We start from the raw sequence: 26198 nt of genomic DNA, 5'->3' as shown, positions 1-26198 counted from the left end.
TTTATTTCAGTATTTCTGCAGGTTTTTTACTCATTCATTTATTTCTGTATTCATTCATTTATATTTACATTTATTTATTTCGATATTTCTGCATTTATGTATTCTTTCATTTATTTATTCATTCATTTATTTATTGTTTTGTGTTACCCATTAATTAATTTATCCTTATCATTTAAACTAATTAATTCATTATTTTATTAATTTATTTACTTCTGTAATTTTTTTATTAATTCATTCATTTTTATACTTTCTTTCTTTTATTTATTATTATTATGTCATTTATTGTCCTTCATATGTGGTGGTGGCGGTGGCGGGCTCCCTGCCCAGGGTTGTCTGTGCACGCCACTGTTCGTAATTGTGCGCGCGTGCGGGTGCAGGCGCGTGCGCAATTTCCCTGCTTAGCCACCGTGTTTTCAGTAATTGAACTTCCCTCTCTCTGTGTATAACGTGTGTGTGTGTGTGTAGACATGACATGACGTGACAGTGCATTATTTTCACTTGCTTTTAAAATGTTTAAAAAGTTACACACGAGGTCACGCGCCACCCGTGCGCGTTTTCCATACTGTATATAAAGTTGTGTTTATTGAAACCTCGGCCAGTGGGTTAAAAAAAAGAAAAAGAAAAAAAAGTTAATTGTGTGATGCCGGAGATTGTCGGTAATCTCCGAAGATGACGATTAGCGCACGAACGACGGGGGCCAGTGAGTGTGTATGTGTGTTTCTGTGCTGTGTGTGTGTGCTGAACTGAGCGGAGGTGAAGAAGAGGAGGATGAAGCTGGGAGAGGAGGATGGGAGGAAGAGTGGAGTAAGAGACAGGCTAGCAGTGTGTGAATGTGTGTGTATGTGTGAGTGAGGAAGAGGAGAGGAAGGTCGCGTGAGGGACCGAAAACAAAGACGTATATATTTTTTGTGGGGGGGATTTAACCTTTGGAGCATAACGAACGGAAACTTTCAACTTTTTACCCGCCACTGCTCGGCTCGCTGTGCCCGGAGCCGGCTTTGTTTCACGGCGGGGGTGTCTGCGATAAATGAAGGAATAAAATAGATCCCCAATCGACCATTTTCTACCCAAGCGGGGAAAACCGGGGGGCAGTTTTTGGCTGAGGATACAAGAGAATGGCGGCTAACATGTACCGAGTGGGAGGTAAGGAATGTTTTACATTTTTAAGACACCCCCCCACACACACATACACACTCAACGTGATTGTTCGTTTCGACACACGGTGGCTAGCAGCTAGCTAGCCGTCTGTCCCGTTAGCCGCTAACTAATGCTAACTCTTTACTAGCATGTGTGTACGTGCAAGAGCGTCAAATTTACTAAAACATCCGACAACGTAGTGTGAATTAAACCAATCAGAAAAAATGTAAATAAACACTATATATTTGTGTTGTTTCTAATCAGTTTCCACGAGTGGGAGCCGCTCGTGCATTCGGCTTGGGTATAATACGGCAAGCTGTGTTTATTCCTGCAAAATATCAACTTTTTTAAAATGTGAAATCAAGACTAATATCTTAAGGCTAAATGCCGTACGGCGGCGGCTGGCTGCCCCACCGAGCCGCGCGAACTTGTCATAAAAGTTGGTGGTGTAATTTAAAAATAAACGCAGCGTGGTGGTGGGCAGCGGGAGTTTTGCCGATATGTAGTTTTCAAGTCGGCGAGGCGACCGTAAATTGTCACATTTTCTGACGTGGAGTCGGTACATATGGTAACGTCCTGGAAGTAAACGCAGCGCTAGTTAGCATTAGCTGCCGATGGAGGGTCAGCATCTGAGTAGCGGCGCCTGTGGTAGCTAGCTAGAGTTGTGGTCGGCTCGGCTGGCTTTGTCAGCGGGGGTGGGTTAATTTCATTATCGCCTCCGCCATATCACTCCATTTGCATCGGGTGGCGTTAGCCGCGCGAGCTAACTTTGATTGCTAAGTTGTGTTAGCTGTATAGCTAGCCTAGCCGGTTCTATTCCTCGTTGAGACGCCGAGCAGATACGCGTTTACTGAGAACAACTCGTTTCCATAGCGCACACACAAGCATGTACGAGTATATAAATACGTTTTAATCGTAATTTAATTTGAACCTCTATAAAGAGTTAGCCGGGGTAACCGTTACTGTAAGAGAGAGGGACTTCCTCTATGAAATGCTCGCGCCGGTGTTCTGCTACCTTCTGCTACGGTTTTCCACTTAATGTATAACTCGCAGCGTTGGGTTACAAGTGAGAAATAAATGTAGTGTAAAAATAACATGTTTTGATACTCTACTATTTCCCTTCTCTATAGGCCAATATCCCCTGTCAGATAGTGCTCCCAGTACAGAATCACTTTGCATTACACCACTATTCACCACATGGGCACAGTGAGAGTATGGGGAGTTTGTTTTGATACTGTATTATAACATCTTGAATAATGATTTCAGGGCTAGCATATCTAGAGATATCCCTGATCAAATATTGCTCCCAGTATAAAATCACTTTGTATGACAACACTACTAATTTCACTGGCACTGAGAACATGTGGATATCGATGGATAGCATGATTTGTCAGAGCACCTGTTTTGGGAACTGAAGAATCTCAGCAAAACATAAACACACCACAGTATAATGTCCTGTGTTGTCAAAGCTGCCCTACAAAGATCAGATATTTCTATACTTCTTTTTTCTGACATTGGGTTTGCAATGCTGGTAGATATTACTGGCTACCAGTGAGATTTCCTCCATCATATTCACACTTTACTTATTAACATACACTGATATGCAGTGGCATGACAATATGGTGCCCTAATGGACAAAAACACTGCATGCTGAAGTGTCCCATTGAGTCACAAGATGCATACTAAAGCTGTGTTTCCACTGCGTGGACCGGTTTGGTATGTATTAGTTTGCATTTCCATTAGGAGTAGTACCAAAATAAACAGCTCCAACCATTCCATTTTTCTGTACTCTTCCCTTGGGATAACAGTAATGGTGTGGTATGGGTGAAGCTAGACTGGCTGCACCCATGACAGAGAGCTGGTTGGCAATAGAAAAGCATCACTCCCCCATAACCGGCGTTTCTTTAACGCTTGCAGTCTATTCTCATACAAAGCTTGACGTCTTCTTGAGACAAACAGCCACAAACCAAGCAGGAATTAACAAAACACTGGACACTCTTGTCTTGCTGTCTGGTGTGTTATGTTCGCAGTTGAAACGCAAGCCTGACCCACTGTTCCAAACCGTACCATACCGAACTATACCATGATGGAAACTTAATATAAGGAAGTGCTTGTATAAATATGTAAGATTGATGGTTTCTAAAGGAGTGCCTTTCTAGTGGAGAGAAGTGATGCAGTGCCCTATAAGATGCCCGTGCAACTTCGTTTCCTGTGGGTACCCTTCCAGTCTAAACGGGTGCTGTTATGAAGTTCCCTACTGACCCTACATGACAGTGTCCTAAAGGCTGTCCTTAGAGGAAATTATTTCATGTGTGGTATAAAAAAAATGCCCATCTTTCTGATAGAAAGTGATGCTGCGCTCTAAAGGATGTCCCTGTATACACAGATGTGTGGGAAAGTAGGGGCTCTTTTAATTTTTCGCCCCCTGCCTTCTAAGTGTGCATGCACGCCACCACTGATGTGAACATGTGCACATGGGTTTTGTAGCCGTGGGTGTGGATCTTTGTAGCGTCTGTGAACATCAATAACGCTGTCAGGACGCTGTGTACCTTCTTTGAGTCTGGTTCTGTGGCAGCAGAAATGGCTGAATCGGCAGTGAGACCGTGTGACGGGCTATGTATAAGGTCACATAGGAGTCTGGAGTCTATTTGGGTCATCCTGATTAAACACTACATTAATGTCTCAACAGCTGGGTTTTGTCTATTTATACACTGGTAATACCACATGTTGTAAATATAGCTTGCTGCTATTACGTATCTGATACTGATAGATCTTTGCATGAGTCTCAGGTCATGTTGTTTGTGTTGGTGGTAAACTGCCAGACTAAGATGATGGTTATGATACAACAGGTATTGATGATGTACACAGAGGCTCAGCGCTCTTCATGTAATATGGAGGCATATTTCTATAGCTAATGCCGATTTTTAGAAATCATGGCAGTCGATGGCTGATGTTTACATTAAAGTTATGTTCATATGTTGAAGGAAAACAGACAAAATAAATGAGTGGACACCAGTGTGATTGATAGCTGGTATCATGCAATAGGAGCCTTGTTGCAGGTGACGCCTTTCAAGTTGTGTTTGCTAAGTGTCAACATGGCGCTGGCCAAATCGCATTTCTGGAGGCTTCAAAATAAGAGTTCAGATTCTGATAGGTGATGTCATGACTGGTTGCCACTCGGTGGTTGATGATGATGCCACTGTCCCTTCTCTGTGATTCTATGTCTAGCCCATAGACTATTGTAGCAACATGTGTATGCTTATGTAATGATTTCCTAGTACAGTAAAATAAGCCTTACAGCACATACAGTCACCCGGTTAACTAGGTTGGTTGTACAATGCAGAAACAGAAATAAGAAAAGCTAATGCACTTCTTGATATAGGCCCTACTTCTAACGTTAGATATTATACATCTGCAAGATTTATAAAGCAAGTGTCTCAACGGGGATTTCTTTGTTGCAGCTGGCTGGTACAGGCAGTTCTATTTAAGTGAGCGCCTACATTACCAGTCCTTCAGAGGCGCAGTGTTGAGTGTTGAGGCTGCATGTAAGATCATTATCTTCCCCAGAGATTAGTCAAAGGGCTTCCTCCTCTTCATTCACCCTCTAGCACCCTGTTCACTGCACCACTCCAGCCACATGTGCACATCATCCACACGGCTCTTGTCAGATCTTTGTGTCCATGCTGCCCATACCTCTGTTCCCACATTAACATGAAAGCAGCTGATGCCTTTTTCACCACTGACATCATTAAGATAAGCTGTCTCAATGGTGTTATTTATTTCGACCCATCGTATTGATGGACTCGTCACACTGGGAGAGAAGAAGAGATGGATTCCCTGAATATAGAATAACGTTAAGAGAGAATCCATCATGTCTAGTGTATGAATCCACTTTTGGTGTCTGTGTCGGTGTTATGTAATGAGGTTGTGTTCCTTCGCTGGGATCAGAGGCAGTGCTTCTCTTGAAGGAGTCCCCATCAGTGTGTTAAGTAGTGCAAGAAATCCTCTCAGGTGTCTGAATCCTTCCTTCTCCTTCTCTGCTCGTGGTTTGCGATGCATCAGAAACCCACTGGTTTCCTCCTGAGCCACTCTGTCCTTGCTTGTGGGAGGACCAGATGGAGCTTGACGTGAATCCACACAGCATCAAAAGCTACACAGCAGCACGGTGTGTGCAGCCGTGGTGTGATGAGCGATGAATCCCCATGGCATTTGATCCACACAATGTTTAAAAAGCTGATGACTCCCAAGTTCAGGCGAACTGCAGTTGATGTTTCTATTTATCTGCAAATCCAAAAAAAGCTAAATCTAAATAATCAACACTGATTAGTGTGCACCAAACAAGATAAAATTGCCAAATTAAAGTCAACATTACTGCTGTTGTGAATATCTGCGTCATCATAGATTACCAAAAACATAATCGAATAATTGGATAACCAACCCGTTCCATATTGATAGCGATTATTACTAAATAATGAGGCTGATAACAGATTTTTGGAACCAATATATAGACATTAGAGTACACAAAGAAGCTTAATGTCCTCATTAGCAGACAGTCATGGCATTAAAGTAATTCTTGTTTTACACCATAGATGGCAAAGTTGCAAACAAGTCTGAGGACTCGGCTGTTAGCTGGAGAGTCGGAAGAGACGTCACACACAACAATCTGTTGTTAGATAGTCATTCCCTGCAGAGATGTCTAGAAAGCGAGATGAGTCACTTCTACAGGAAAAGGATGTATAATCAACAGTTATTGACAATCAATTTCATCTGCAACAATATGTGTCCTTGATTTTTTTGTCAACAACAGTGATGACTCGCAACCCTAGCCTAAACCGATGCACGAACGAGTGATTTTAAGTGCACCAGAAATGTGAACTATGTTAAAGAATGCACTTTATTTAATTTCTTTAAATCAGCCTGTATTAACGTCTATACATACGTAATACATACATTTACACTACATTGATACAATTTGGCATTGTGGTTGAATTGTTGGATTGTGGTAATTGTTTGGCACCAAATTAGTAGTTTTGAGTCTGTTGTCGGGGACAGGCCTAGCGCAAACTCGGGTTAACTAAAAATGTAGATATTTTTTATTAACCTGAAAGTGACTTTGCAGTGTTCACTCACTTGACTATGTTTATTTTATGTTAATTTAACTCTTCTGCCAGTGTTGTGTAAACAGATATTACAGTGTGTCTGAGACACTGTTGCGTCATTATTTGGTTTTTCCTGCTCAGCTGAGCACACGTGAATGATCTGTCACGTGTTTGTCTTGATTTGGTTTGGTGTTATACCGTCACACAGTCCAATCTAAACTAATGACATGTGATGACAGGACTTGTGATGTTTACACTGGACATTAATACTTTCTTCATATTATGTGGTGTCTGTCTTTTATTGTGGTGGTTTCTAAATGTGAAAATATACTGGCTGGAGCTTGCAGACTTGAAACTGCAAGAAGAATGCTGCGGTGACCTTGTCTTATTTTTTCCTCTAAAGAGGAAGAGACTGTCTACAGCTTTTTAAAAAAAAACATAAATAACAGGAAAAGGGAACAACATTATGTAGCCTTTATTTCTTTTCTACTAATTAGCTAACACTGCATGGCTGGTTGCTAATTTGAAAAGAAAAAAAGAAAAAAATCATAAGCACAATTATTTAACACAATTACCCACTGGCTTTGGAAACAAAATAAAAAACAAACCAAATTAGATGATGTTTTTGTGCACTCACACTAGTGTGGCTCTATTAAAGAAAAACAAGTTGCAAAGGCTTTAATTTTTTTGTTTGCTCCTGTACTGTTAGGTCATAAGCCAATTTGTGATTGTGTTTCAGATGATTAAACAAATTGATCAAATTGTTTCCTTGTATTAGAGACATAATGTTATTAATCTGCCTGCAGCCCAATTGGTTTTACATTTCCTCTTGACCAAAGACTTAATGAATTTATAATGCAAGTCAAAGGAGACGCATAAAGTTAACACCTGCTGCTGTTGGTAATGTTTCTACCTCCTCTGTCCTCGACAAATAATTTCCTGCTCTTACTTTTCACTGTTGCTCTTCCTCCTTTTGTAGCGTGTTCTGCAACCAAGCAACCAGCTGAGTAGATGACCTGCTTCCTGTTCACACAGACATGACACATGACATGACACGTGCATAATATAGACATGTGATAACTGCCTTCACTTGGCTTGGTACAGAAATATTATTTCTGAAAATGAGCTAAAACACTCACCTGGACAGATTGATTTTGTTGAGAGTGAAGCCCCACATAACCCGCAGTTCCAAGGTGGATACAGTTATAAGCCAGATGCAGTCATTTTAGACCATTTATGAAATATGAATCTGTTAGCAACACATTTGTGTTGAATCATTTCAAAGACATAATTGTCCAGTTGTGTGACAAATATTGCTCTCCCAAAAAGAAGAAATAAACGACTACACTAAAAATGCGTTTGCTGATTTTTAATTTTACATTTTTACAGTCTGTGCATAGTGAAGCATGAAATAGGAGTTTTTGGATTTTATCGGATTTTACATGTCTGTTCGATATCCGATCCAGTGATTTTGACCAGTATCAAACCGATACTGACTGATACTGATTCCCATTCCTGATGTTTAACAAGAGTTTGAAGCATGTTTTCACAATTCTCTGTTGAGAAAAAATAGAGAAAAAGACTCTTATTGTGATGTATCGCTATATGATTGCTGTGCAATATATTGACCATCACAGAATGGTTGCATCGCAATATTCTTGGTATCGTGGACCATGTATTGTACCTGTGATTCACACCCCTAATTGTAACTAGTGTCTACCAGTATGGATTGGTTGTAAGATGTCCTCTAGTGGAGCCAATTAATTGGCTAAAACATTAGGAGGCACATAAATGCTATCTTTAGTACCAATTTTATTCTATTTTTTCCTAGGGGTTGACCAATCTTTGATTTATCAGGCCAATAATTGGTCGACTGCTGCTTTTCCTTGTTTTGTTTCAGGTGCACATTAAATTATTGACTTTAGACACTCCATGATATGAAAAATTGGCAGTTTATTGTTCAGCAATAATAAAAAAAAGAAACGTGTCAGTTACGGGGTGGTATGTTATAACATAGTAGTGCAAATAGAGCAATGGCACTGATACCCCTTTGGTTCACAACCTCCAACCATACCTCACACATCACATCAGTGGATAATATCACTTAAATTAATTGTGTTTGGACAGAGAGCTTTCCCGGAGCTCAAGTAACAGTGTCTGACGGCTCTCCCAGCAGCTACTCATTGTTGTGCGGGCAGGCGTCCAGTAAGAGAGCTGTGTGTCAGTGTAAATGGATCCCTGTCCATCAGGTTAGCCAAAAATCTTCTCACTTCTGCCATTGCACCCTCAGAACGTGTACACAGCTGCAAAAACATGAGGGTGTCTGTCAGGAGCACATGTGTATTTTAAGCTTGTTGGGCACATTGACATGTGTTAAATCCTAATTTACTCTTCTGTTTTCCAGACTACGTGTACTTTGAGAACTCCTCCAGCAACCCTTACCTGATCCGCAGAATAGAAGAGCTCAACAAGGTTGGTTGTCATCTTCTTTATGTCATTTCCTGCCCAATTTGCAACCACAATGTTCACACTAAAAATGTTAGCACGAGCTAAATGTGGTTCTTGTCTTTCCTGACACAAGTTGATGGAGCGCTGCATCTACTTACATAACAATAGTAGCATATGACACAGGCTTCTTTCCCAGTCAAAGGATTAAGCTCATTTATGTAACACTCTTACGTGGAAGGGCTCGTGCACCAGGAGGACTGTATCATCATCATCATCATTATTATTATGCTGAGTGATAATGGACGCTGAGTGATAATAAATGGAGAGAGATCTGTCAATTATTTCATTGATTAATCCAGTTTTTGGTCCAGAAAATGTCAGAATATGTTGATAAATGTTTCCCAAACTTGGAAATGATGATGTTCTCACATGTCTTGTTTTGTCCACAAACCAAGATGATGCAGTTTTGGATGCAATTTCTTTGTGATATGGAGCAAATGAACCAGATAATATCCACGTTAAAGAAGCCGAGAAATCGGCAAGCGTCTTTTAATTATTATTTTTGGGGAAAAAAACACAAACTGATGAATCGATTATCAAAATTGTTGATGATCAATTTAGTAATCGAATAATCTTTACAGCCCTATAATCAAACATTAAAAATGTTTTATTAAATTAAAGTAGCATGATCTTCTGTTTCTGTACACCCATGATGATTCGGTCAAATGAACCTTGACCAAACAGAAGCAAGTGCAACTGATTTATAAAACATATGTATGTCTAGCAGTTTAAAGGGTAGTTTTTTCGGACTCACCACATCTGTATGTGTATGTTGGCTAAATGTAGAAAAATTGTGGTATTAAAATGCAACATTCTGCAACTCGGTGAGTGGTTGGTGTGGATAAGAGCAGAAAATGTATGTAAATATGTTGTATTTTAAGGGATTAATGAAAATGGGCGGGCTCAGAACTGATTGAAGCTAAACTGAGATCGTTTGAGAATGTAAATGATAGTGAAACACACTTAGAAACTCTTTAATGCCTCTGAATAAACCATTACCAGACAGAGAAATGAGAAGTAGCTGCAATTTCTCAGACTTTTGGCAGCGCGAATCTCAGGTGGTTAAACCAGCGCTTCATTATGTTGCTGTATTCTAACCGCTGACTCTCCCTTTACAGACAGCCAACGGGAATGTGGAGGCAAAGGTGGTGTGTCTTTTCAGGAGGAGAGACATTTCTGGCAACCTCAACACGCTGGCTGACAGCAATGCAAGTGAGTAGCGACCACAGTTTCCAAGCCTCCCGTCATCTCCCCTGCACTTGTTTTCTTCTGTGTTGGAGCACGTATGACATGGCTCGCTGCCTTTTATGAACCTGTTCCTCATTGTGTTTCACATAAAAGCCCCAGAGTACCTCCACAGCTTTTATGATGGAATTGTACCAAGGTCTGCTTCAGGGTTATTTCAAGACGGTCGTTTTTAACTCCGGAATCCACACACATATCCTCTGCCTGGACTCCTACGGCAGGGTCCAGGCAGACCACATGGGAAAAGAACTTTCCCTATTTGATCTTTTTCCTTTTTCTTCCGAAAAAAAGTTTTCCGTTAAAAAGGCTTGTTTCTAGGAACATTGTCATACACGTTTAACCCTTCTGTTACAATCTTGTCACCGACGGGATTTGGTGTGCGTACTTCTCATTACCGTAACTCATAGAGTGTTAGTGATACGTAGAAAATTCAAAAACTATGGACTGGCGATCTGTCCATGGTTTGACCTCACCTTTGAGATTGGCACGGCACACCCCGTGACCCTCATGTGGAGGATAAAGCAGTAGAAGATGAATGGATGGGTACCGGAAAGCAGAGAAATTGTTACTGTAATGTCAGTAACAATTTCTCTGCTTTCCAGTACCCATCCATTCATTCCAATCACAGACAAGATTCACCAGCGTGTCACGTGTTTGACGTCAGCTTCTCAGTACCATAATTCCTAAATGGTTGAATAACTGCCAGTGAACGTGAAAGTTATCTCTTAAAAGGGGGCAGGAGCACTCACTCTTTGAAAAATTTTTGACAGTTCTGCAGCCATAAAATAGAAAATAATCCATACCTGGCACACAGTGGAAAACCTTGTTTTCCTTCAGATTATTATTATCTGGTGGTTTTTGAGAGGGTTAACATGCATGAAAACTCTGCAAAAATGCGATATTGACACGATGCTCGGACCCGTGTGTTGCGCCAGGGCTCTACAGCGCCCCCTTAGGTGAATCACGGATGGAGCAAGCCAAAACTAAGTTGCACCGAATTTCACAAAAAAATGTATGGATTATTTCCTGGTCATCATGAATTTGTTTGCGCTTCATTATTAACAAACTAAACATCTTTTGGGTAAAGGTATATTGATCTGCAAAATGCAATGTTACCAATAACCGTTTCAGTATATTTTACACATTGTGTTTTACCCAGACACACGCATACCCATGTAGACTAGGGGTGCGCAGGTTCAAAACTCACCTTCCTGTTTCACCCACGGCCCAAATAGTAATTACAGTAGCGATAACGATAAGAATAAGGGCTGACTAAATTAATATTCTGGTTATTTCTAACCATTTTAATTGGTGATATTGTCTCCTAACGCCTCAGTATGTGGTTCCTGTCCTTCTCTAGCCCAGACTGTGTCTTGTGTCTGAGCCAAGGAGGTGGGAGGGTGGAGGTAGTGGGGTGGTGCTAATGGCATGCAGACTACTGAAGCCTGATCACACTCACTCATTATTACCCACACACCCCAGCACCATAACCAAACCCCCCAACCGCCCTCCCTCCCTCCTCCTGGGCTGCAGTGCTTCAGACAAAGACATCTGCACACACACACACATACACAACAGGGATGTTCCTAACGACTTATTTCCCCCCGTCGATGAAGTCGAAATGTACATTTAGAGTAATTGACTATGCTAAAAATAAGGGGATCACAGCATCAGTAAGGGTAATGACTTCATACGGGTTAGTGTTAGTGGCTAACGGCCTTCTCAACCTCCACAAACCTCACGCAGCGGCCTGGAATAAATCTTTATTTTCAAACAAAATACTAAACTGGCAGTGTTTCATCAGGGTACTGGAGGAGGAGGTGGGGGCTGCTGTCTGCCACAGCTGAAGCATCAGCAAGTGTCGGGTGGTGGCGAAACATCACGGTCACAAGCATTAACAGTTTGCATTATACATCAGTGAATTTTTTAGTTGAATTCACCCATTTTTTTCACCTTAGAATTACTATTAACCCTTCTGTTACCATCCTGTCTGTCGCCAACAGGATTTGGCATGTGTACATCTCATTACCATAACTCCTAGACTGTTTGCGAATGTTATCTTGAAAAAATAGGCAGAAGCACTCACTCATTGAACATTTTATGACAATTCTACAGCTGTAAAATCAAAATAAATCCACACCTGGTGCCTATTGTTTTCCTTCAGATTATTATTATATCCGTGGCTTTTTTGAGGGGGTTAACATGCATGAAAATTCTGGGAACTTGGCATGGAGATCGGGTGTGGTGAAAATGCGATACTGGCATGATGCTCAGACCACTGGGTTGCGCCAGGGCTCTATAGGGCCTCTTAAGGTGATCTTGGAATCTTGGAAAATAAATGCAGAAGCACTCAGTCTTTGAAGATTTTTGTGACAATGCTACAGCCATAAAATCAAAATAAATCCAGGCGGCCTGATTATCATGATGGTCATAAGAGGGATAACTACTAATTTCTTGATTAATGGACTAGTAAATGTTGATCGATGTTCCCCAAACCTCAGAAATGACAATGTTCTCAAATGTCGTGTTTTGTCTACAAACCAAAATTATTCAGTTTTAACGATTTCTTTGTTCTATGGAGCAAGGAAACCAGAAAATATTCACAATTTAAAGCTTGTTTTTAATTATTTAAAGTAATTTTCAACACACACACACACACACACACAATTTTGGCTTAGCTTTTCTGAAATAATTAAATAAATTTTAAAAACAAAAAAAATGTGTCTGTTCTGTTTTACTGAATTAATAATAAATGGATAAACAAATAATACTTTTATGCAAAAGAGGAGGGGTTGATTTAATGGAAGCAGATGTGTCCCGTTAAGTTAAATTCACTTTTAGATACTGTATTTATTTCTGAAAAAACATAATATGAATGTATTTTTCATGAATGAATCATCAGCTCTTTAATTCGGGAAAAACAGCAGGTATTTTTCAGGTGAATTCAATGCATCTCTGTGTTAAAATGGATGTTTTGTTCTTTTTTGTTTCATGCTGCTTTTCTCCACGTAGGAGATCATACTTAATAACGCGATGGTGGTTTCATCATGATATCTTTGCCTCTATCTGCAGCCTTGATGTATCTTCTATTCTTCTCTTTTACAAAGCTGCTTCTTTAGAGTCTCTCCCCTTCTTTTAGTGTGTCCACCGACTGAAGATCCATTCGTCTAAATTTGAATTTCAGAGTTGCTTAGTCTTTTAATTGAGCATAGCTTCTTGTAAGATTAGCCAATTAAGGCCTGCAGGAGCCTAATGCCTCTTTTACATCAACGTTGGTGGGTAGTATTGGGTTTATTCTTTGAAAGACACGGGTAAACCTGCTGAAAATAGGTAATCGATTACTTTTCCTTGGTCAGTGGAGGAGGTCTTTAGCCACAGGAGAAAGTGGTTACAGTTTTATCATTTTCTTTTTGTCCATTTTTCAAGAAAAGACTCTCCAACTAAACCCCTGGAGTATTTACTGATACCAATATCTGGTGTCTGAGTGACACAATGTCTGGTACAGTCATTTTAAAGTACACAATTACACAACTTAACACAATTGTGCCATTTCACCATGCGATATATATATATATAGGATTTTTGGATTGCATTGAATCCATCCGATATCCGATCCACCCTTTTTGATTTCGTATGTGGACATTAACAGTATTTTGCAGCATAGGGCTGGGCAATAATTAAAATAACAATCACATATAGAATGTGCTTCAACAGCTGTATTCAACAAATGTCCAATTAATAGTAATTTTACAAACACCGCTATTTTCCATTTGCACAAATTAGTTTATTTCCACCACACAGTAATTCTACAGATGTGTCTTCATAATCTGTCATTTATTTTCTTGTTTATTCGAGTATTTGGTCCGGAAAATGTCTGAAAATGTTGATCCGTGTTTCCCAAACCTGGAAATGATGACGTTCTCAAATGTCTTGGAGCAAACCAAAAGGATTCAGTTTGAACGCTTTCTTTGCTTTATGGAGCAAAGAAACCTGACAATATGCACATTTAAGAAGCTGAAAAATCAGACAACGTAAAAGATTTATTTAGAAATCGATACATAAACGAATAATGGTTGCAGCTCTATTCACAATACCTCTTATACACCAAAATCAGCAGGTTTATCATCCCCCGTAAAATAGTGAGAAAGAGGGGGAGAACCCCCCCATAACCAACAGAGGAGTTTCTGTTTTTCTGTTTTTCTTTCCTCTCGAGAGAGAAATCCAACACTCCACAGAAAAAACTACTGTGTCGCACCGGTAAAGGTGCAGCGTCAGCGTCTAGACTGCCAGAATAAATAATGATAATATTTAGATTAGCGTGTTCTCTGTGGTGTCATGTTTCCATCACTGCCAATTAGAGCTGGAGTGGTTAAAAAAAAAAAAAAAAAAAAAGAGTCTCCTGTAGAGTCATTTGACCCGGGATTGAATCCCTGTTGTATCTATTCCAGTTGCAGACTGTGTTGGACCTGCTGGGATAATTCACTGTAACCTGAGCTGATGCTAAGGTGGACCGGGCTAGTCTGCAGGGATAAGTTTTCATGCTAACTTAAGACAGACTTTATTTATATTCATTAACCCTTTTTATCCTGCAAAAAATTCTGATTTGTTGACGTAAGCCTGGTTTAAAGCTACATCCATAGCACAGACGAGCCTTTCAACTCTGGATCAGAAGTAATCTAGGTCTAAAATAACATGCCTAATCATGTGACAATTGCATGTGCAGGCGTAAACAGGAAGCTACTTCTCACCTCGACAGTTGTTTGCTCGGTTTTAGAAAATATGACGAGAAACAACAGTGGAGGAAGATCAGAGCGAGCGGTGGTGTCTTTTTATTAGAGCGATGACTGCATAAAAGCAAAACTAAAACTAAGTCTTAACCCTTTGACAGTCGAGTGTTGGAGCTGGTGTGAACTAATCAGGAAGTGAATGGTGATAATGGCATCATTCAGTACATTTCCATTGAGTTGGACGTCATGCCATGTCCCACACAAGCAGATGTGGTTTCTGGATTTACTGAATGAAGTGTCTGCCTCTGCAGTGCTAGGTGGCAATACACCCGCTTTCAGTTTGTTAGTGTTAGAGGTAAATTAGGACTGAACAATTACTCGAAATTCAATCAATATCGCAATACGGCCTACTGCAATTATCAAATCGCAGGAGGCGCAAAATGTGTGTGATAATAACATTTACATTTTCCATACACATCATATTCTCCAGACTGAAGAAAACATCTTTATTCCTCTCAGATCTGCACAAAAATCACACAGTAATCATTTTGAATGAATGTTATTAGAATGAAAATGAGAGAAATTATGTGAAAATTATCATTCCTCCTCATATCACGAATCATATCGCAGTTTAAGTTAAAGAAATGTAATGCATGCTATTTAGGGCAGAACGATTTTGAATAAATATCTAATTGATTTTTAAAATATTTAAAAAAGATCACTGTGTGATATCTATGCAGATCTGAGAAACAAAGATTTTCTCTTCAGTCTGTAGAATAAGATGTGTCAGACAATAATAGGTCAAGACAATAATTAATCTAAAATTATATTTTTACTGTTGCTGAATAACTGGTTACTGGTTAATATTTGTTATCATTAAACAGTCATATTTAATTTGACTTGGCTATTGTGACTGTTGTGATGTCGGTTGACCTCCTACCAACTTAAAATATTACATTTTTGAAGCTGACGAGCATAAAATCGGTCTCATCAGTCCTAAAAAATACACCATGTTTTTGTCACTGTTGTCTTATTCTTCTGTGAACCAGCTGCTTGTAACCAACATGTTCACATGGGTCTTAGAAAGTTTGGTTTTGGTCAAACATACTGAGCGTTTCCAAATTAGAAAAAGGTTGCTGTGGCTCAAAAATGGCGGGAAAGTGTGGACAGCAGATGAATCTGAGGCAGAATTTATGCGTTTTTTAAATAAAAACGTGGACGTGGCCTAAATGGCGGTCATGTTCCATGTGATCGCCTTCAGATCTGGCTGTGATCGTTACGATCTTGTAGCAGTGATGAGAAGGTGAAAAAGTGCCTTCTCCCTGCTTGTGCTGCTCATTTGTGTTAAACCTCACTTTATCTGCCTCTTCTTTTTTTTCTTCTTCTTCGTCTCTGCTCCCCTCCTCTTCCTCCTGCGTCTGCACTCACACATCAATTCTTTGTGCAGAACAAAAGGCCCTTGATCTGTCCCCGAGGGCCACAGCACGCAACGGGTTAATACTGACTTGCATTGCGTCTTTGTCAGAGCAAATAAAGTGTGTGTGTGTGTGTGTGTGTGTGTGTGTGTGTGTGTGTGTGTGTGTGTGTGTTACAGTTAATGCTGTGTGCGTTTTAACTGTGTGTCGCTCCCTCTGTGTGTATGTGGTTTGTGTGTGTGTGTGTATAGAGTTGGGGATACATGTTGGTGGGGGGGATGGGCGCCTCAGGTTTGGTACACAGGGTTTCCTACTTTGTCTGGCAGGGACTAACCGGACAGGAGGAGGAGGAGGAGGAGGAGGGAGGGAGGGGAGTTGAGAGGTTAACAGAAAAGGGGTGTGGCTAAAGGTACCGTCCCTCTTGCTTGCTATCTCTCACTCCCTCTGTCTTCCCCCCTCCCTCCCCTGTGCCCTCACTGACAGGGTTTCCTGTGGCTGAGTGCAGGGGCGGAGTCCGCGCAGATGGAGTGATAGTCCCTCCCCCTCCGGCTTTCAACAAATTACTCACCCGCCTGAAATTAGGAATGCAGTCTTATGGCCAAACACACACACGCATAGATGCATGTGTCTTATTTAATTTTTTCTTATTATTTATTTCGCATTTCTTCACGGGTTGGATAATGTGAGACGGTCCCTTTGTGTCACTCAAGTCCATTAATAACTGTTGGTGCCTTTTGTATCTTGGTGCATGGGAAATATCAAGTACACAGTCGGTAGCACACAAGTCCACTGCTCCCTTTGAACCAATCAATGCATGACCTTCAAACTGTTGTAAATTGTGGCAGAGGATTAATAAAATAACTAGACTGAATAAAGAATTGAGCCATACTTGGATTAAAGCTGTATGAGATAATTACACGGAGGAAATGTCCGTTTCCTTGCACAGTAAAGTTGAGCTATGGTTGTAGCTTGTCTTACCGTTGTCTTACAACTGTTTTGCACTACCACTTTTTACCCTTTTTTACTTTCCTTAACATTACCTAAATAAACGGGCTACATTAGCCCATTGCACACCCTTACCCTTGCCTTAATTTAAAATTAGATATTTATATGTGGGTAATTGTCTTTGTCATATGAGGGTTTAATGTGGGTTGTGTATCTGCTGTACGTATGTGGGTGATATATGAGTGTGTATTCCTTAAGCTACTGGATAACTTGAATATCCTTTGGGATTAGTAAAGTATCTATCTATCTATCCCTAGCTATCTTTCTACTGAATTGGACTACTGTCCTCGTCCCAGTATGAGCATGAGTAGGAATTGACTGGAGAGTACCCACCTCCGCTACTCCAGGAGGCACCACACTCCCTTTCAGCTTTTTAGTACAGAGTGAGTTCAAGTTTAGCTTGCAGCTAGTTGTTGGCATGTCAAGCACCGTGCATTTACTTAAAAACATTCAACTCTTGAAGGTCAAAGAGCATAAAATTGGTCTTGTCGTCAGTCCAAAAAATTTACCAGCCTGAATTTTTGCCATGTTTTGGTCGCTGTTGTCTTCTTTTATGTACGGGTTTAAGTCGCGGGGAGGGAATTGTGGTCCTTGTACAGAGCACCCAGGTCATCTTGAGTTGTGACCCAGTCACAAAACCTGGGTCTGCTGTTGGATTTTGAGAAATTTGATTTAGCACAATTTCAGTCAGACTAACATGTATTTTAAAAGTCCAGTTTTAGTTGGACTAAGCTAACAGTTATTTTTTACCAATGTCATGTAAACATACGAAGTGCAGTAGTTGCTTTAAGAAAATATTAACTCTAAAAGAGAAGGCTAGAAAAGAATATCTCTTTATTTTATCTTTGTTATTAGTTTGTGCAGCTTTTTCTTTCCGGGATGAGCCGAAGTGACACTTGGTATCTGTATCAGTCCGATAAACAGATATTGAAAAAATGAAAAACGTTATGCGAACTAAAACTCCCCTGAATTTTACATTTGAAACCTGATTTCTAAACAGACTGGAGCTCTGTGGTTAAAAATCAGGTTTTCTTTCTCTTGTTGCTATGATTCTATTGTTACCTACATGTTGTTATGGTCTTTCTAACGATTTTCTTACCATTGGCTAATGAACACTTTAACTTTTGCAGTATTATGTAATCGAACACAGCACTGACTTGTCAAACACACTTCCTCAGAACATTAGGACACTGTGTAACATGAACGGTGTTATTCTGCTGTTCTCTGGATGGTGATGATCTCGTAAAAACTGTACATGAACTATACAGTTGCTTCATGTTCTGTAGCTGAAAGTTGCCAAAAAAGCAAATAAAGGGGTTAACCTGACACCCATGTATGACACAAATCGCAACCATGTGTGTGTACATAAAACTTAATTTCCGGCTTATCGGCATGTTTATGTACTGTATGTGTATAATAATGTCATACCGTCCTGTTTGTGTTTGTAGGAGAGTTTGAAGAGGAGTCCAAGCAGCCCGTCCTGGGTGAACAACAGAAGCACCAGCTCAAACACAGAGAGCTTTTCCTGTCTCGACAGTTTGAATCTCTACCCGCGACTCACATACGGTAAGTGCTGCGTTTTATTTTCAATCCTGTCACGCAGACTTTGACCAAGGAGTTTTTCTGTTTAACCTCAGTAACCAGTCAGTGAACAACTCTAATTCTCCAAACATGAAAAGGAGCCATTTTTTTGAAGGGTAAAAATAAATGTTTTAATTAATTTAATTAAGAGAACAAAGATGCATAATTTTACTGTAATTATTTGGATTAGAAAATGATGATCGGACAATGCTGATTTAAAAAAAAAAAAAAAAAAGGCAAATGTCAGAAATGAATCGGTCTACCTCTGCTGACCCCTGCTGTGCCTATTTAAAATTAAACTGCAGCTAGTAAGGCCATCCCATCCTAACAGTGTAGAAAAACATTGTACACGGTTCTTCAACACAGCAAACTAGTTGTCAGACCGTCCAATCACAGACAAGATTCACCAGTGACATCATCTTCTCAGTACCGTAATTCCTAAACGGTTGAATAACTGCCAGATATCGTAAAGTGAAAGTTATCTTGGTGAAAAAGGAGCAGAAGCACTCACAGCCATGAAATTAAAATAAATACAGGCGGACTGAGTATCACGATGGCTATTAGAGTGTCAAAAGATATTTTCGGCAGTACAAAAACATTATTGGGCGCATTGTGAAAATGTGGCAGGACAAAGCAGACTATTGCAGGCTGTGACAGTTAATATAATTAAGGGCAAAACACTGTTTTGCATCAATTACCTTTACCTTCAATTACCAGACCTTGTTTTTGTGGCTCCTGGTCTGTGAACACTCCTCACTCTCTCCACAGGGGAAAATGTAACGTCACCCTCCTCAATGAAACGGACGTTTTGGCCGGCTACCTGGACAAGGAGGTACGACACCATCTGCCACTCACAGCGTCCTCTTCTCCCTACTCATTGTGTCGCAGCATAAAAAGGAAAAAGGACACTTGAATTAATGTGGTGACACGAACCCTTTTGTGAAGCGGCTGTAACGTGATGTTGTTTATTGTGTGTAGGACTGTTTCTTCTACTCGCTGGTGTTCGACCCTGTCCAGAAGACTCTGCTGGCAGACCAGGGCGAGATCCGTGTGGGCTCAAAGTACCAGGCAGAGATTCCTGACAAGCTCGCTGAGGGTGAGCACTGAACAAACATGTTTATGAGTCAGTCACGATTTCCACCCATCTGAACAGCTGACCTTCCTGAGCCTCTGTTCTGACAGCAGTTTCTCTCCTGTCTCAGTTGAATCAGATACTCGGGTCCAGGAGAAGCTGGAGACCAAAGTGTGGGACCCTAACAACCAGCTCAAAGACCCTCAGATTGACCAGTTCCTGGTGGTGGCAAGGTAATGCTCTGCTGCCATCTGTCAACCAGTTACACCATCCTCTCCAGATCCTGTTGCCATGACAATGTCTGACTCCCCCATCAGCACATCAGCAGGGCATGTTGTCTGGAGAAAATACATCAACATTTGTTCCTCTTTTTTTTTTTCTCAACAAGTCTTTTATTGTGAAATACCTGCAGGACTTAGAGATAAAGATTCCTAGGATTTAGATGACTATAAGAAAATTATGTTATATTATTTTTTTAAAGACAAAGCAGGAGCTCTAAAACAGGCACCCTCCCTCAGGTCAGGCGCCAAAACTCGGCACAAACTGACTCACAACGCAAATTTTAGTGCCTGAACATCTGTTTCCATGAGCTGCTGTTTCATCCACATCACCTAATTTTTTTTCTTCAGAGCTGTCGGGACGTTTGCTCGGGCCCTGGACTGCAGCAGCTCCATCCGCCAGCCGAGCCTCCACATGAGCGCGGCCGCAGCCTCCAGAGACATCACACTGGTGAGACTATAATCACATTATTGTGTTCGTTTGCCCACCAAAGGGTTTCATCAATGTTTAAATGTTGTTTTCAATGGTAACAATCCACCTTTTGTCTCTGCCGTCAGTTCCACGCCATGGACACGTTGGAGAAGAACAGCTACGACCTGGCCAAAGCCATGTCCAACCTCGTCCCCCAGGGAGGCCCCGTGCTCTGCCGCGACGAGATGGAGGAGTGGAGCGCCTCAGAGGCCATGCTGTTCGAGGAGGCTCTGGAGAAATACGGCAAAGACTTCAACGACATTCGCCAGGACTTCGTAAGTTCACCCACCTCTCAGCTATCGCTGCTCAGAAGCACAAATTATGTATGCAAGCAAATGCAGCAAGTACTGATGGTTTCACAATAGAGGCTCCATCTTTTAATACTTTCGGCCAAAGAAATGATGAGAGGTTCTAAGGTCTTTGAACCTCTCATCGTCCAGAAGAAGCTCCTGAATCAGTTCTCCAATTTTGTGTATGAATCCACGGCCACCGCCCCCCCCACACACACACACACACATGCATTGAGCGGTAAAGCCGCTGTGAGGGGAAACTGTGGGGGTTATCACTCATCCTTTTTGAATTGTGTTAATTAATTCATAACGACTTCAGTCGTGTCAGCAGCTCCCAGGGTCTGTTTGCATAGTAAAGACAGATGTGACAGGAGCACAACCCCCCCCCCCCCCAAACATCTTGGTTAAAACACCTCTTCCACTCATGTTTTTTCCATTCATGTGCACAGTGGTTTGTACTGCTCCCCAGTTTTGTGTCAGCGTCAATTTACTGAGGAATCTCTTCTTCCTCAGTTGCCCTGGAAATCTCTAGCCAGTGTGGTCCAGTTCTACTACATGTGGAAAACTACAGACCGCTACATCCAACAGGTGGGACCCTAACACAACACAAATGTCCACAAAGCTTGGTTTGATTTATAGTACGACTGTAACGTTGCTCTTTTCAATCCCCAGAAACGACTAAAAGCAGCCGAGGCAGACAGTAAGCTGAAGCAGGTGTACATCCCCACCTAGTGAGTATCACTGGCAACTGCTACTGTGAGCACCTGCTTTGAGTTAGAATTGTTGTCAAAAATAAAACTCCCTCCCTCTCCTCCCCCCCTTTTTTAACCAGCACCAAACCAAACCCTAATCAGATCATGGTGCCGGGCAGCAAGCCCGGTATGAACGGAGCAGCGGGCTTTCAGAAAGGACTCAGCTGCGAGAGCTGCCACAGTAAGTACATGTTGTACAACAGAGGCAGGAGCAAAGACGTGTGACACCTCATAAAAATAAAACAGTAAAGTTATTTTGAAAGTCTCAGCTAATTAACCAGTAAATGAATGTGATGACTCTCAGCACTGTTTCACATGATTCTTGAGTCGTGTGGATGAAAACAATAATGTTGAGTTCAACTTCATTTCATCGGCAGTTGCCAAAATTTTAGAATTCGTTTTATATGTGCACACACCACTAATTCACCCAGTTCCCTTCCACTTGGCTATTAGGTCACATGATGGCTCTAAAGCAGCGACATACATAGAAAACCAACTGTACTCACGTGTTGTGTTCAGGGCTGCAACAATAAAGTTCTCAGATTTTTCAGCTTAAATATGAACATTTTCTATTTTATTTGCTTCATATGACAAAGAAATCTCTAAAATTGCTCATTATCATTCATCGATTATGAAAATAATCATTATTTGCAGCAATAAGTTGCACACATTTCAAGCTTCCAAAATGCTATAATTTGGGCAGAACGTGAAAATAATAATTGTTTTTAAAGTCTAAAACTTGAGTTGTTTATTTAATGTTCACCTGCAGAAACACCCACTAACACAAATTGTCCTGTGCCTAATACAGCGGCCCAGTCTCCTCAGTGGTATGCCTGGGGTCCTCCCAACATGCAGTGCAGACTGTGCGCCTCCTGCTGGATCTACTGGAAAAAGTATGGAGGCCTGAAGACCCCCACACAGCTAGAGGGCGCCGCTAGGAGTGGCTCTGTAAGTCTCCTTTCATATAAAGAGTTTTAATCTGTTTAATATGTGTTTTATATTGGGAATTTCAGTGTAGAAATAAACTACTACTCCTTCCTTCTCCTCTTGTCCAGGAGTCCGGCCCCCGTGGTCACATGACGCGTCAGGAGGTGCAGGGCCTGTCGCCGTTCACCCGCAATGAGGGCCGAGCGAAGCTGCTGGCCAAGAACCGCCAGACGTTCATCCTGCGGACCACCAAGCTGACGCGCGTCGCCCGGCGGGTCTGCGAGGACATCCTGCAGCCACGCCGTGCTGCGCGACGGCCCTACGCCTCCATCAACGCCAACGCCGTCAAGGCTGAGTGTAAGAACACACGCGTTAATAAAACTGACCAGGAACAGTCAATGTTTCAGAATTAGGCGTGTCCATCTCTCCGACATGGGGCTCGAAGTTTTCAATCACAAATTAGAATAAGACAAATCCCACCCACAAATGTACATTTTATAAAAGACAAGATAATCCAATAATTTCTTTCATTTTGAGAACTTGGTTATTTCCAATCTACCCCACATGTAAGTAGACAAAAACCTTGAGGCTTTAAAAAATGTTTACATTGTAAATATAAGATAAAGTCTGTCTGACACACTCATATAACTGTAACGATGAAGTAAAACAGCATTTCATAGATGTCCATGTTCCCATTTTTTAAAAGCTCCAGTTACATAATCTCAACTGGAGAAGTAAAATATTAGTAAAATGCAGATTAAACATTGAATCACATGAGAGTCTTTTTCACGATTTTGAAGCAATACGAGGAAGTAGCAGCAGTTTCATTCAGCCGTTTCATGAATGCTTTGCATGTCTATTTCTAGAGACAGGTCTCAAAACAGCAAACAGACGATCAGGTCTTGTACTTAACTCTTCATTATTTTAATAATAATTGATAGAAAACTGATTCCTAGCATTAAAAGACAGGAGAAAGGCCACAAGTATTTACACACATGTAGAATATTTAGTTTGTGTGGAATTTGTGCTTAACAGTGTCAGATGTTGGAGTGTATTATTAATAGGTTAAGGTAATAAACACTGGTGTCTGTGTGTGTGTGTGTGTGTTTAGGTATGATCAGGCTTCCAAAAGCCCCGAAAACTCCTGCAAAGAGCAAAGTGGTGCCTCGACCGTCACTGGCCAACATAGTGAAGGATTTAGGTAAGAACACACTGCTGGATTCTACAGCCATCTTGTTATTTAACCTGGTTTCATCTGTTCTGACGAGTGTCGATGTTGTGTCTGTGTAGCCGTGTCCGCTCCTCTGAAACTGAAGGCCTCCAGAGGACCCCCGACCCCCATCAACAGGAACCAGGCCAGTCAGCCTCGAGTGGGACAAAGCCTTCTGGGAAAGAGAGGGTTTGACAGCGTCAGTATTCCATTTTTATACACACAAACATAACACACACACACTCACATTCATAAACATTATACACACTGGGATTTACAGCTTTTCATACAAGAGCTGTGTTTCAGTTAAGGGGTGGATGTGGGGCCTGAAACAATGTGAGACAGTCTGGTCAGTGGGTAATGGTCAACAGGGTTGCCACGAGTATAATTAGAAAAGGAAATTTCAAGGCCCGTTTTTCAATTGAAAGTGAATTTTGTGCAGGAAAGAAGTTGATATTGAGGTAAATGTCTCCCTTGTTTGTTACGACGCTACCTAGTCTTTCATGCCCTGCGTTGCTTGACCTACGTAGACTACAGTAGGCCTATGCAGAACAATCGTCGAGTTGTAAGTACTAGCAGGTGTCCCCCCGCCGTTGACGTGAGATTCTGTGCAGAACGATGATTGTCCTCGACAGGTCTCTCGTGGGATAACCTGTATAAATAAAGGTTAAATAAAATAAGAAAATGAGCGAGTAACGTGAAGCAAGAGAGAGCAAATGACGTGATGTCTGGGAAATGTTGTCTCATCAAAGAAAAATGAATGACAAAGACTTTGACCAAGGTCCCAAGGTCAATCATTTGTCCAGATGCAGAGCGTGCTGCAAATCAATAAAAGTGGACGCCATGGGCGAAATGGCTCTTACCCTCCCATCTTAAGCTGTGTCAGCACATTCCGTCCTTGAATTTGAAGAAATTGGTCCTGGAAAGTCCTTGAATTTGGTGTGGGAACCCTGGGTCAGTGGTTTCTGACACTATCGCTAGAAAAATAGCTAGAATTCGACAAATTAAGTCATTTATCGCATGTAACTCAATATGTAAATATTAGTCAAAAAGATTTAAAGCCATTCGTTTGTCAATCAGTTGAGTTGAAGCCTGGTATTAATATTTAAATGGGTGTTTTTCAGCCATTTTGTCCATATTCCTGTTCCAAACGTCCTCTGGAACACAGTGAATTGGGCACTAATACATTTGGAGGAGCCTGCAAGATGAGGCTGGATATTAAAGTCCTAATACTATAATTCTTGTTTTGAATAATGAATATACATATATCTATACATATATATCCTCCACGGAATTTACTAAAACAGCTGCTTTATTAACCTTAAACAGCTCAGGCTATGGACTTGACCTCTGCTGCCACCCACTGGCTTTCATTTGCACTGCAACTTAGCTGATGTTGAGGTCTCAAGACTACAACGTCAAAATTGATCCTAGCATCGGCAAAGTGGACCTCTGGAACTTTTAGAAGAGCCACTGTGCCACAGCCATGTTTTCCATGTGTTACAATGTGTGTTTACATTGTAAACCTGGTTATTTCATTACCATTACCATCATTATGATGTCAGTGTACAGCTGGTGTCATATCAAAACAAAAAATAGCCTCAAGTCTTTGATTCTTGAGGCTGCATCACACTCCATTTGACATTAAAAACGGCCCTGGACGATCTTTTGTGAGTTAGTTTTCTTAAATGAAACATGAGTGACTAATTGTCGCGGCGTTTCATTGGTTCACAGGCTTCAGGGATGCCTTTCCCAGCCAATGGGAGGCCGTACAGTTCAGGAATGAGGACCACCTCCCAGTCGGTCATTAAGCGGCAGAAGGTCAGCCAGGGCGAAGCTCCAAACCCTGTGGTGTTTGTGGCTACTAAGGACACCAGGTACATTTTATCATCTCAAGAGGCCGACTGTCCCGCAATCGGAATGTGATTGTCGTGCAACCGCGAGCTTTGCTTAGGTCCATCAAACTAATTTGGGTTTTATTTTCACCCAGGGCTCTGAGGAAACACCTGACCCAGTCGGAGATGCGTAGGGCAGCGAGGAAACCTCACCTCCTGGTCCGGATCAAGCTGCCGCCTCCCCCTCGCTCCCTGGCCATGCCCCTGCTCCCCTCCAGCACCAGTGAACCCATCGTCCTGGAGGACTGAAGAGGAGGAGGAAGAACGTCAGGGGAGTCTTTTAAAAGGACAGAGGGGTGGGTGGGTGGGGGATTTGGGGAGGGTCTGTGCTCAGGCCGTCAGCGACAGGCAGCACAGTGCGCCATACCAGTAGTTTTAACTCTTGTTCTTCTCTGTGTCATTTTTCTTTAGTCCTTTGTTAATTCCCAAAGTTGTTTTTCTCTCACACAAACACACAGACTCAGACACACACACACACACACACACACACACGCACACGCACATGCACAAGCACTTACAGGCTATACATTTTAAACAATTTCACACAAACACACACACTGAAACTCACTTTGGGCTTTGTAGTAT

At 41.4% G+C, this 26198-nt stretch overlaps 1 protein-coding gene across 2 annotated transcripts; it reads left to right on the top strand.

Annotated features, from left to right (window-relative positions):
* The first annotated feature begins 729 nt into the window (after positions 1-729).
* Positions 730-25904, top strand: mta2 (metastasis associated 1 family, member 2). 2 transcript variants are annotated; one of them, XM_058625989.1, is made up of 18 exons: positions 733-1143; positions 8641-8708; positions 9863-9956; positions 18585-18702; positions 19486-19549; positions 19696-19813; positions 19920-20022; positions 20419-20518; positions 20626-20814; positions 21343-21417; positions 21502-21560; positions 21662-21762; positions 22390-22529; positions 22637-22865; positions 23620-23709; positions 23799-23917; positions 25453-25595; positions 25709-25904. In XM_058625989.1, the coding sequence occupies exons 1-18, from the start codon at positions 1116-1118 to the stop codon at positions 25860-25862; spliced, it is 1992 nt and encodes a 663-aa protein (XP_058481972.1). In that variant the 5' UTR covers positions 733-1115; the 3' UTR covers positions 25863-25904. The 2 variants fall into 2 exon arrangements, with proteins under 2 accessions (XP_058481973.1, XP_058481972.1); XM_058625990.1 differs by lacking the exon at positions 25453-25595 and having other exon boundaries at positions 730-1143; positions 25709-25880.
* The last annotated feature ends 294 nt before the right edge of the window (positions 25905-26198 follow it).

Source organism: Solea solea, chromosome 3 (assembly GCF_958295425.1).
Source record: "Solea solea chromosome 3, fSolSol10.1, whole genome shotgun sequence".
Lineage (NCBI taxonomy): Eukaryota > Metazoa > Chordata > Actinopteri > Pleuronectiformes > Soleidae > Solea > Solea solea.
Note: the sequence above shows the minus strand (reverse complement) of the source record. Positions and strands in the feature narration are given on the sequence as shown.